At 36.8% G+C, this 12,864-nt stretch overlaps 1 protein-coding gene across 1 annotated transcript in view; it reads left to right on the top strand.

Moving 5' to 3' along the window:
- The first annotated feature begins 1,480 nt into the window (after positions 1-1,480).
- The window catches only part of LOC107718776 (periostin-like), a 19,612-nt gene continuing 8,228 nt past the window's right edge, over positions 1,481-12,864 (top strand). Inside the window, exons 1-9 of the mRNA XM_016526003.1 lie at positions 1,481-1,726; positions 2,602-2,700; positions 6,825-6,889; positions 7,440-7,597; positions 7,808-7,972; positions 8,620-8,766; positions 8,934-9,075; positions 11,789-12,001; positions 12,180-12,314. Of these exons, the coding sequence (XP_016381489.1) occupies positions 1,608-1,726; positions 2,602-2,700; positions 6,825-6,889; positions 7,440-7,597; positions 7,808-7,972; positions 8,620-8,766; positions 8,934-9,075; positions 11,789-12,001; positions 12,180-12,314 (1,243 nt within the window). The 5' untranslated portion in view covers positions 1,481-1,607. The remainder of the gene's footprint in view (positions 1,727-2,601; positions 2,701-6,824; positions 6,890-7,439; positions 7,598-7,807; positions 7,973-8,619; positions 8,767-8,933; positions 9,076-11,788; positions 12,002-12,179; positions 12,315-12,864) is intronic.

The following is a 12,864-nucleotide window of genomic DNA, read 5'->3' as shown; positions in this document are numbered from 1 at the left end:
TTTTTCCACATTGGCTAAACACCCTCTGGCTCAGCCTGGCCTGCTACAGTAGCCACGCCCCAAACTCGCTATTGGCTGCGCAGAGGTATGCAAATACATACGTTGACAGGCAGGTAGGACATCCTATCATTGCATTTGGTCCTGAGCCTTACACAGAAGATATATATATATATATATATATTATTTAGACTACTTTAAAGATACAATAGGAGATCTTGGAAAATGCTAACTTTAGCCTGATAGCACTGAAAGCGAACTTCCCACCCTTCCTGCAATCGCCGTCCAAAGCCACGCCCCCTGAACGCATTTACACTCACAGACCAGAGACAACATTACTACAATAGGCTACATCAGGTTCCCAATTCCAGCCCATGTTCCGAAGTGAAGTAAACTTGACGAAAACTTTAAAGCAGCACTATGTAAATTTTGGCTACTTCTCTAAGTTTATGTCTATGGCGATTCACGCAGTTATGTGTTACTCCGCAGCGGTGACGACCGGACCAGGCTACAATAGCCCAAATATAAGTACTTATTATAAGTGTACCGTAGTGATTCGGAATAAGACAAAAACGCGGTTTGGAAGAGGAATTCATGATGTACTCGCTCATTATATACATTTTGCAAATTTTGAACACAGAAAAAGTTACATAGTGCTGCTTTAAGGGACTTAATGATAAAACCCTTTACTCTCTTTACCATTAAAGTACGCTGATCTGCAGCAAAATGCAATTAATTTTTGTCATTTGTGTACTGCTAGGACTCCACCACTAGGGGTAGATGCTCACACAGGGTTAAAACAGACATAAATTAATGATCACAGTTTGTAAACCTGTGTTTTCTGACACTAATTCAGATCCCTTCCCACTATTATTCCCATCCTCAGTTCACTTTTTCCCCCACTCACCTTTCCATGCCAGACAGCATGAGATAAATGCAGATGAGATTCTTGGGAGCTTTTAAAATGTTCCTTTGACTTGTCCAAAGGCCTGCCTGAGGCCTGAACCACGAGCTCCAGCTTAAAACCGCCAGAATCCAGATACGGACAGCAGCCCGGTGATAAAGAAACTGGCAGGAGATCGAACAGTTACAGTACAATTAGACTTCATCCTTTCATCTGATTTCCCAGTATCACTCTGCAGATAATGAACAACCTTTTTCCGAGGACAAACCAACAGAGCACCTGAGAAAATGTTGGTGTAATTTAATAATAAAGCTTTGTTCTGTCAATTATAAAGATTTATACTGAGCTGTAGTGATAAAAATGTGCATAAATGAATCTAAAACATTTTGCATATAATGTGGATATTTTATATGTAATGCACCTAAACCTTTTCAGATGGTCATACCATTGTAAGACCCTCCGACTCTCTTCTTTCTGTCTCCATAATTGTAGAAGGTCCTTCTTAGGCGTGCAGGGTTCTCATGGAGGGGGCGGATCCATAGGAAGCAGGTTGATTCTCTCTCTGTATTAATCTCCGTCAGTGTGTCATTGTGTGTGTTTGAGACAGAAAGAGAAGGGGAGGGCTGCTATAAAGGCCGGTTCCCTGTTGCTCGCTCCCATTCCTTCTGTTTTTTCAGTGGGTTTGATCTGCAGGGGATACTCCAGTATGATACTCCTGTTTACAGCCACCTTTACCATCCTGGTGCTGTCCTCCCTGGACCAGGTGGAGTCTTCAGCGTATGACAAGATAGTCATGCACAGTCGCATCAGGGCTAAGAATGAAGGGTAAGGGTTGACTGTTTTAAGGGTTCACCTTTGCTGGCTGGGAACAAGGTGGTCAGTTTTGTTAACATTGTTGATGATATCAAATGTAGAATTACTTATTGAAAATCTGGGATTCAAAATGCTATTTAAACCTTTAACATTAACACAAAATTCATAAATGCATAAAATACATGAAATGATTTTGCACCATTTCTTGGTTACTAATCAAGTATGAAAATTTGTGAAATGTACTATTTGAACTTGTGTAAATCCTGATGCTTTTTTTGTCTTTCATTTAGATTCTGCAGATATGTAATATTTTTAATGAAAAAATTTATTTATCAGCTTGCAAAATGAGATTAAGTTGTATTAAAATTAAAAAAAGAGAAAATACAAAAGTAGCATTTTCACTAGGAGTCTCAAACTCCCACTGTATTATATATTAAGTTTATCTTATATACAGTATGAATCTATGTTCATTTAAATAATATATTTATAAATACAAGTATGTTGTTGCAGTTTAAAAAAACTATGTGCATGTAATTGAAACTGAAAAATTACATTTAAATATACAGTATATATATATATATATATATGTATATATCTGCATCTATCTATTTTACAATTTCAGAAATCTGTCATCAACATAATTAAACAATGCTGAATATTTTAATCTATTTGATTTATTAACCATACATTTATTTCTAAACATAAATGGACTAAATAGCAATTATCACTTTGTTCAGTCAGCTATTTAAAGCAATTTGTCAGGACTTCTACATAATCACCTGCCTAATTGAACACCCTGTCGCCTGTAAGTCTGTCATGTATGCAGTTATTAAGCATCCCTAGAGGGTTTTTTGTAATGTATATGCTCCCTCTGCTCTCTTTTCCAGGCCCAATGTGTGCGCTTTGCAGCGGGTCATGGGGACCAAGAAAAAGTACTTCAGCACATGCAGGAACTGGTACAACAAATCCATCTGTGGCAAAAAGGCGTAAGTCATCCATTGACTTTTACTCTGACCCTCTCTGCTTTAGCCAGGTTTCTGCCCATGGTCTCATTAAAGGTCACATGTCACCGTGAGACAGTGCCTATGGTTCTGAAGGTGAAGGAGGGTCATGTTGGTGATGGATTACATTGGTTAGGCTTGTTCGGTGCTGTAGGGTGTGTTCAGGGAAAGTGAATGAAGCAGAAGCATTTGAAGCTGTTTTGTACTCTTCATACAGATCTGTTTTGTTTTCTTTGTTTTGTATTAGTAATGGTTCAAGACAGTTACATTTTTGCCAAAAAAAGCTGGTCCACAACATAAATACTCCCTAGAGCAATATGATTTATGATACACAAACGTATTACACTTTGGAGCTCTTCTCCCAGCTTGCAGCAGGAAGAAACAACAGTTGTCAGCCGAGTGCATCTTACTGTACTTGTTTATGGCAGATTAACCACAGCTCATGTGCGCTGACTATGACTTGACATCTGACATCTGTTTTCTCCTCAAATGCCACACTAATTTACTGCATGTTCACTGAGAGGATGATGTAAGCGTGTTTTTGGGCTCTGTGAGACTGTGATGGAGGCCTCAGGGATTGGTGACTAATAATTGGCAGGCAAAACTTTTAAGGTTCAACTCATCCTTTCCACTGGCAGAGATCTGTTGTGTGTGAAAGAAAAGAGAAAAACCTTTGGCCTCAGGAAATGTCTGTGTTTGGTTGTGCAGGTTTTTTCTGTCATTCTCTTTTTTTTATCTTAGGCATCTCCATATGTTCGGTTTCCATGTTTTATGGGGACATTCCATAGACGTAATGGTTTTTATACTGTACAAATTTTATTTTCTATCCTCTTCTCCTAACCCTAGCCCTCACACAAAACGTTCTGCGCTTTAGATTAAAAAATAATAATAGTAATAATAAAAATACACATTTTGTATGATTTATAAGCTGTTTTCCTCATGGGACCAAAAATGTCCCCACAAGATCCAAATTTACTGGTATTACTATACTTCCCCATAATGTAGGGAATACCAGGTACACACACACTCACACACACACGTTTTCTTAGCTATCTAAATGGGGACATTACATAGACTTCTATTGTTTTTATGTACAGATAGTTATACACTTTTGAACCTAAACCCACCTCTACCCCTAACCCTACCCCTCACAGAAAACCTTCTGCATTTTTACAATTTCAAAAAACTTTGTTTACCTTATTTGTATACCAGTTTTACAAATGAGGACATCCCCAAATGGAGGTTTTGGCAATTTTGTGAGGTTTTTCTCTCTCTCTCTCTCTCTCTCACACACACACACACACACACACACAGGTTTGTTTTTGTGAATTGTGGGGACTTTCCATAGGCGTAACGGTTTTTATACTGTACAAACCATATTTTCTATTGCCCTACACCAACCCTACACCTAAACCTACCCCTTACAGGAAACATTCTGCATTTTTAGATAAAAAAAAAACTCATTCTGAATGATTTATAAGCCTTTTGAAATATGGGGACACTCAAAATGTCCTTAAAATGTCATACCCATGTCATTATACAAATTTGTGTCCTCATAAATCACATAAATCATATTTTTAATAATATTTATAATATTGTTTATTATTTACTTTATAATACTTTAGTTTTATGTTTTATCTAATGCAGTACACTCATGTATTTTAAATGTGATTGTCCAGTTGTACTATTCTATAATTAACTGTAATTTTTGGGGCCACAGTATATGTGAGACAATTTGTATGGGTGTGGTCTCAGTTCATTTGGTTGTGTGTGTGTGTGTGTGTGTGTGTTTAATCGTGCAGCAAGATGTCCAGGAACCTAAAGGACTGATTCTTCTTCATAGCTGTAGTCTTCAGACATACATTGATTTTGGAAGAGAGAAACCAAATAAAATATTCTCAGCTCCTTTTTTAAAGATTTAAATTATTTTATAACTGTTGCCTTCAGTTTAACCTTTTCACGAGAGACTTATAGAGAATTATAAAGAATTACAATGAGCCTCCTGTGAACTTTAATCAATCCCCTGTGAGATATATGATATAGCTCAATTCTCATCCTTTTTCTGTATTTCTTCCAGCATATATGGCTGCTGCCTCTCTGGTCACTGTAGGAAACATGAAATCAATTTTGAATGTGTCTACTGGGAGGTCAATAATAAAAACACGAAACACCCCTGCCTGGCGTCTCCCCCAATTCCCCCTGACTAAACTCTGGGCAGCAATAGGTCCAGAGCTGCCCAGCTTGCTGTCTCTCCTCTGGCCACATTGGGGGAAGTTTGAGTCAGGCCTCTCTCAGCGGTCCTGCTGGCTTTCTTTTTCCTTCCTTAGCTGACACTGGGAACATTGTTCAGGGTCAGGGGATGAACTCCTCCACAGCTGCAATGTGTGTGCCTCCAGACGCTATCATGATGATAAAAAAGAGCAATAGAGCGAATTTTGATCTGTGCAGTGTCAGGTGCTTGCTTCCAACCATACTGCTGTCTGACAAACAGCAGGCCTACATGGCATGATAATTCTCAAAACCACAGATCTCTCCCTAAAGCCAATGAGGAACGACATTAGTCATGGGAGAGTTACATGCACGCCATCTGCAGACAGCTGTTAGAAAGCCTCTTTGCTCGCTTTTAATGTATTAGAACAGCTTTTAGGCCAGTGGCCAACATTCAAATTAGTGTGTTTACTCTTAATAAACATCTAAAAAGATTTTAAACTAGATTTAAATGTAAATAAAATAAAAATCGTTTATACAAATTAAGATATTTAGCATGGAATGTAGATTTTGTTTTCTTTACTAGCCTATTCCCACATACTATATTTTTGGAAGAATTATGTTGTTGTTGTTTTTTACATGGCAGTTCACTTTGATATCTCAGTTGTTTCTTCTAGACATCATTGAGATTAAATGAAGAGCAAATTGAGAAATGTTGAGAATTTTTTTTTTTAACTAATTGAGTTCTTTTTTCTTTCCATGAGGAAAAGGCTCCAAATGTGTCTCCTCTCAAGTTTCAGGAGAGACCTCTACTGGACTTAGATTTGCCAAACTACAAGTCTGGCATCAAAAGTTAAGAGATTTCAGTTTAAACTCAGGAATTTGTACTTGAAAATAGGCTTTTTGTAAATTTGTCTGCTACTTTCTCATTTGTATCAGATTTTACATTCCCTAAGGAATATAATGAAAAACATCTAAAACAAAGTTGATACTTGCATGAAATGTAACTGAGACCACCTGAGCCACCTTTTGAGCAATAAACATTTTCTTCTGAGAGCACCTATCAACCTGTACGCTCATGATGTGTTCAATAAACCGCTGGAACACTTCAAATTTTTCCCCACTGCATGCCAGATATATGATACCATTACTGTTAAAAATAAACACCAATCATACTGTCAAAACCACCCAGAGGCAAGTGACCTCACATGTTTCAGACAGTATGCTTTCTCTGTCAGGGCTGGCTCAGATTTGAGTTGTTACCCTCTTATATTGTTAAATTTATGAGGATTGGCTAATGAGATAATACTGTGGAACCTGAGGTTTAGTTTCACTGTCAACATTCCAAGGAGAAATGATACAGGAATAGCCTGTTGTCTTATTCTAATAAATTGATACATTTTTGGTCATTGAATGTGTACAGAGAGGGTCTTTTGGTGTCTTTTTTCATTTAATTAAAAATAAAAAATTTGTGTTTTCTAAGTCTTAATATAATGATGGTAGATTATATATTATCTATGTATGTTTGTTACACAATATATGTATATATTGATTCCAGCAGTTTGAGACAATTCAGTTTTTAAAAACTGCAAAAATGTTGGGGAAAAACCACTAAATTAATAACAAAAGTCCAGATGGTTGAACAAATATGTTTCATGTGAAAAAGACGCATCTGAATATTTAAAAATGAACAAGACATGCTTAAATAATTAATCACGTGAGTTTTCAGGACTTAATATGAACAAAATGTCAGTTCCTTCCATTTTATATCAATGGAACAAATTTGGTAGGAATAAAATATTTTAAATTCTATAGCTACCAAAGACAGCTATCATTTCAGCGACATCATTTGAATATTAAGTTAATGATACTGTTTTAATATTTTGACTCTTTCTATGCAGGGTGGTCTTATATGAATGCTGTCCGGGTTATATGAAGTTAGATGGGAAGCATGGGTGCCCCGCAGGTCAGTATTCATTCATTCCATCAATAGAAATATTACATAGTATTTTATATTTTCTTATGAGGTTGCTAGTCTGAGTGGTTGTTAGAACATTGCTATATGCTTGCTAGAGTGTTCTGAATGGTAATTATGGTAATTTTACAGTATTTTTGCCAAGCAGCATGATTTGCGGTGTCATGATGTCTGTAGTGCGCATGCCCAAGGTTAATACATATGATTATTTTTACTGCTATATTGTTAATCATCAACAATTATCACACATTTGACTTCAGTTTAAGGTCATGCTTAGATTAAATGTCAGGTTACTCATTGGCTACGAGTTCAGTGGAGGAGAACATTAGCTTTTGTTCTCTAAACAAAATCCAGACCCAGCTGTCTGTACTTATACATGAGTTTAATGAGCCACAGCTAGTCTTGAACAAGAACTCGAGCTTCGCATCATGTGAAAGGAGCCTGAGTTTGGAATATGTGCTGTTTTGTAACTCTATACTGAATCTAAACTGTGCATGAGACTCTTTTGGTTATTTCTTTTAAATTTTGCTCCATCACCCAGTGGCTCCTATTGACACTGTGTACGGCACCCTGGATCTGGTTCAAGCCAAGATCACCCAACGATACTCCGATCAATCCAAACTGAGGGAAGAACTCGATGGAGCGGGATCTTATACAATGTTTGCACCCAATGAAGATGCCTGGGAAGAGTTAGAGCCTGTGAGTCAAATTCCCTGCCACGTTATAATTCATTCGAGCTGCAGTATTTGCATGCTATGTTTAAATCGGTGATCAAATGTGCATGTTATTATTAAGTGAAGCACTGAATGGAACTTATTAAAAAGAAAAAAATTGAGGAATATGCCGTCATGCCGTCTTCTTTCCCCAGTGCAAAGCTCTGACATTTTAGCGTTGATTCTCTATTTCCAGGCATCAAAAGCTGCCTTGGTCAGCAGTGGAAACACTGAGCTTTACAATGCACTCCACTATCACATGGTCAACAAACGTCTTCTCACCAAGGACCTGAAGAATGATATGACCCTAGAGTCCATGTATAACAAACAAGGCCTCTATATCAATCATTACTCAAATGGAGTATGTTTCTCTTTTCTTCAAATTTATTGTGTGTATGAAACAGTGTTATTTAAGTATTATTTATGTTGTTAAAGTATTTATAAATGTTTGGAATGAGCTTGTTTTAAGATATATTTAAAATTTTAATTGAATTCATGTTTTAGTCATTTTGTTTTGTGCTTTTGTCATTTTTATTATTTTTTTATTTCTATGTAGTTGAGCTAATTTATTTTTATTTCCGTTTTTGTTGCAGTAATTATATTAGTTTGGCTTAAACTTATTTTGTTTTTGTTTTACAAGATTTTAAAATTTTTGTATTTTATTTCAGATTTATTACATTAACAAAAACTATTTTTTATATTAACATTTTTATAAATTTTTTATTAAATTTTTTAATTTTAGTTTTAGTTGACAATTTCAATACTGTTTGCACCTATAAGATTGTGCCATTACTTACTCACCCTCATGTCTTTCCAAACCTGTAAGACTCTCCTTCATCTGTGGAGCACAAAAGATATTTAGATATATATAAAAAGATATATAGACCAATAGAGTCCAAAACAACATTACTTGGATACCATAAAAAACTCTTTATTTATGAATTTTTGGATGAACTATCCTCAACTACAGTTTTAAAGTCACTAAACTCTTTTTCAACAATTTTGCAGGTTGTCACTGTGAACTGTGCCAGGATCATTCACGCCAACCAGGTGGCCACTAATGGAGTTGTGCATGTCATTGATCGGATCATCAGTGTCATAAGTCAAACGATCAAGGACGTGATCGAAACCAACGATGACCTGGCTTCACTGAACGTACGTCTGATTATACCTGTGGTTTTGGAAATGAATATGACCAAAACTCTTTGGAAGCTTTCTGAATAGCCATCTATCCATCACAGATGAAAAAACATCCCTCAGCAGGGACATATGAATTCAGAGAATTATCTTGGAAAACATTTTGTTTTTGATGTCTTTTATAGACAGTTGCTTTGAGATCGGGTCTCCAGGGTCAACTGGGAGAGCCCGGACACTACACACTTTTTGCTCCAACCAACAAGGCCTTTGAAAAACTAGACAGTGATGTGCTGGAAAGACTTATGAGTGACACAACTGTACTTCAAGGTAAACATAGATCACAACCACAGAACATCATTTAGACAGTATAAAGGAAAGGATTCGTGTTGAGGTTGAAGGAGTCTTTATGCACTACAAAGATAGTAACAATACTGTTACTGTGGTTTCATCACTAAGTAAACTTCAGTGCAAAAGTTTGGGGTCTGTAAGGTTTTTTTTTTTTTTTTGCAGAGAAAATAGTTTTATTCAGCAAGTGTGCATTACATTTATCAAAAGTGACAGTAAAGGTTTTTATAATGTTTCCAAAGATTTATATTTCGGATAAATTCGGTGCTTTTGAACTATATATTAAAAAAAGAATCCTGAAAAAAAGAAATGTAAATGGTTGTGTATTTAGCAGCACAACCATTTCAACAATAATAATCAGCATATTAGAATGATTTTTAAAGGATCATGTGACACTGAAGACTGGATTAATGATGCTAAAAATTCAGCTTTGCCATCACAGGAATAAATTACATTTTAAAATATATTCAAATAGAAAGCAGTTATTTTATGTTGCAATTGGTGTGGTTAGCATAAAAGAATTCATTCAAAAACATTAAGTAAACTGGTCACAAACTTTTGAACGGCAGTGTATGCGTGCACAAAGCATGCACAGGATGAAATAATCACCTTCAAAGATTTGAAAGACTAGCAGCCTCATGTTTTTAAATAAACTCCACAAATGCAGTCCAATCCAAGAAGTGGCACATTCTCAGACAGCGGGCAAACAGCAGATCTGGCCGCAGCCACACGGAGATCCAAAACCAAGTTTGGTCAAGACCTCTAACGGTTCCTGATGGGAAATGCTTAGATGCTGAATAATACTTCATCTGATTCTGGTGAAAAAGATCGTAAGTGTTGTAACAGACAAAATCAGTTTTCCCCATGAAAAGAGAAGATGGTCTCATTACAAATCGTATCTGTGTGATCTTTTAGATGACTGATATTATCATTATAGCAAAGGCATTTAAATGTGGAGGAGACCAATATTCAAAAGCAAAGACTAGCTTTGAAGTAAACATTCAGTTCTTCTGAGGCCAATTATCTCAAGACCCGACTGATGTAAATGACGTGTGAAAAAACGCAAATCATTAGAGCAGATCAGGCATTAGTATTCTGATTTAAAGCTCTATAGCACACCGACAAAAACTGATTTTCTTGTGTATTTTTTCTACTTAAATTAGTTTTTCAGCATGCCTCAAAGACCACACAGATGTCAGCATTACATCACTTCTGGCTCTTACAGGATCTTTGGCCCTGTCCAAATGAGTCACTTGATGTGGACCTGCGGTCTCGTGGACTTTGCTCGCATGTGTACATGATGTCCACAGGACCCTAGAGCAGTGGTTCTCAACTTTTTTGACTCCAAGGATTGACTGTCCAAGACAATAATCAAAGGCCCCCCGTGTAGGCCCGGGTATTTCTGGTACTTCTACTGTAATGTAATGAAGCTTAAAGTTTCAAGAACAGTTTCAGGAAATGTTCCTCACAGTTTGTGAAAATTATATATTCATTAATCCTTCTAGAAATGGCTTCTTAAGATTTTATTAATTTCCCTGACTTTTTCATGTAGAAATCATGCTTTGAAAATTCCCTCATATATCCAGGTTTTCTAAGAATGTGGGAACCCGGGGCCTCATTATATGCACAAATGAGCAACATTTTAACTGCTCTTTAATTATTACATCACTGAAATGAATTCATTTATATTCATTACTCACATAAAACAATAATCATAATAACAATACATACACTTGAATTTAAGATGAAGTGGAGATTTAAAAATAGAGATGCATTTATGAACATTTTTGTTTATACAGACGTTTTATAAATCGTTCATAGGAATATTTTGGAAACTGGTACGTTCACATTTTGTATCATTAAACGCATGTATTTTTTTCTTTTCTTTTTTTTTTGAGGAACTACATTTTTAACCGTTTTAGCTTATTTTAAAGTTTGCTTTGTATTTTACAAAAAATATTTTAAGTCATCTTGCGCTACCTTGGAAGTGTGCTGCGGCCATCTATTGGTTCTCAGCTCCCTGACTGAGAACCACTGCCCTAAAGTGTCCTATTTGTCCCTTTTGCAGCCAACATTCACTCTCAATGCACCATTGTGCATTAATGTGTGCTCCACAGCTGACTGTTACCCAGTAGCCCATGTGGTAAAGTGTAGAAGTGTAGATGAATAGGACCTGTCCAATGGCAACCACCAACTGTTTGATTACCAGCAATCTTCAAAATATCTTCTTTTGTGTTCAAAATAAGAAAGCAACTCAACAGGTTTGGAACGACATGAAGGTGAGTAAATGATGACAGAATTTTCATTTTTGGGTGAGCTATCCCTTTAGGAAGGTGGTTTTGATTTGGATTTTGGTTCGGCGAAGCACTTAAAGTTGTCAGTCTGCACATACATGTACAGCTTAAACAGATGCAGGAAATTGGCAAAATAAGCTCAGCTGCTGGGAAAGTGATATCACAGTTGACGTAAGAGTCTCAGCTCTCCACCACATTGCCTGCGCACGGGAAGAACTGGGCGGGTGTCCCATTGGACAACATGAGCTTCTGTGTTTTTAATTGTCTCTAGTGGTCATTATCTTGATGCTTACTGGACTGTGACGATAAAGGCATCCCAACAGTTTAGGTCACCACACTGTTTATCTTTCAATCTGTCATTTAACCTTTCTCCATCTCTCTTGTTCTATTTATTTTACAAGCCCTTTTGAAGTACCACCTCCTGAACTCAGTGCAGTGCTCTGAGGCCATTATGGCAGGCTCCGTCTATGGGACTATTGAGGGCAGTAATACTGAGATCGGATGTGATGGTGAGAGTCTCACAGTCAATGGTATCAAGATGGTGCTGAAGAAGGACATTGTCACCAGCAATGGGGTCATTCATCTGATCGACCAGGTGCTCATGCCTGACTCAGGTGAGACTCTGTAGCTACCCACTGGGTTCAGTCTGACTTTATTTTATCTTAAAGGGACAGCTCACTTTAAAAATTACATCCTTATGTCATACATTTGCATATATTCAAATATAAATGTATTGTCACTGATATAACATCTAAATCTACAGTTGTGATCAGTGTGTATCTTGTCTTGCAGCCAAGCAGGTGATGGAGCTTATAGGCAAATCTCAGAGCATCTTCAGTGACATGGTGTCTGAGCTTGGCCTGTCTGCCGCCATGCAGCCTGAGACTGAGTATACTATTCTTGCCCCACTGAATGGAGCCTTCTCTGGTGAGTTGACCTCATGACTCATGAAGAGATAACTGTGAACGCTCACCAGGAGTACGTTTTTCTTTTTTTCTTTTTTGTTTTGTTTTGGAGGAGGCCTTAATAAACTAATAAATAAACTTTTTTTTTTTACAAAAATATATATGCACTATATTTTTTTATTTATTTATAATAAATTAATATTTGAATAAATATCATAATTGTATAATTACAATAATTAACAATTTATTAATTAATAATTTATTTTATACATTTGATGTGATTTTAAATAATAAATTTTTATATAGCATTATATTAATTATATTATCATACTGTAACGGGGTGAAGAATCACACGACAAGTAATCTCAATCAATACCCCGGAGGGTGGATTTATTGGGGTGATGGGTGTTAGTGAGAAAGGTCCAGGTAGGTGCTCTGGTGCCGTGAGTGCTCTCTTCTGTCTTCCCAGTGCAGAGGGTCCGTGCAGTGCTCCTGTGGGGCTGGTCGGTCACACGCTGCTTTCTGTGGGAAAAATGAGAGGGCGAGTTAGTGCTCAGTCTCATGGAGGAATC

Source organism: Sinocyclocheilus rhinocerous, unplaced genomic scaffold (genome assembly GCF_001515625.1).
Source record: "Sinocyclocheilus rhinocerous isolate Xijiao unplaced genomic scaffold, SAMN03320098_v1.1 scaffold1655, whole genome shotgun sequence".
In the NCBI taxonomy this organism is placed as follows: domain Eukaryota; kingdom Metazoa; phylum Chordata; class Actinopteri; order Cypriniformes; family Cyprinidae; genus Sinocyclocheilus; species Sinocyclocheilus rhinocerous.
Note: the sequence above shows the minus strand (reverse complement) of the source record. Positions and strands in the feature narration are given on the sequence as shown.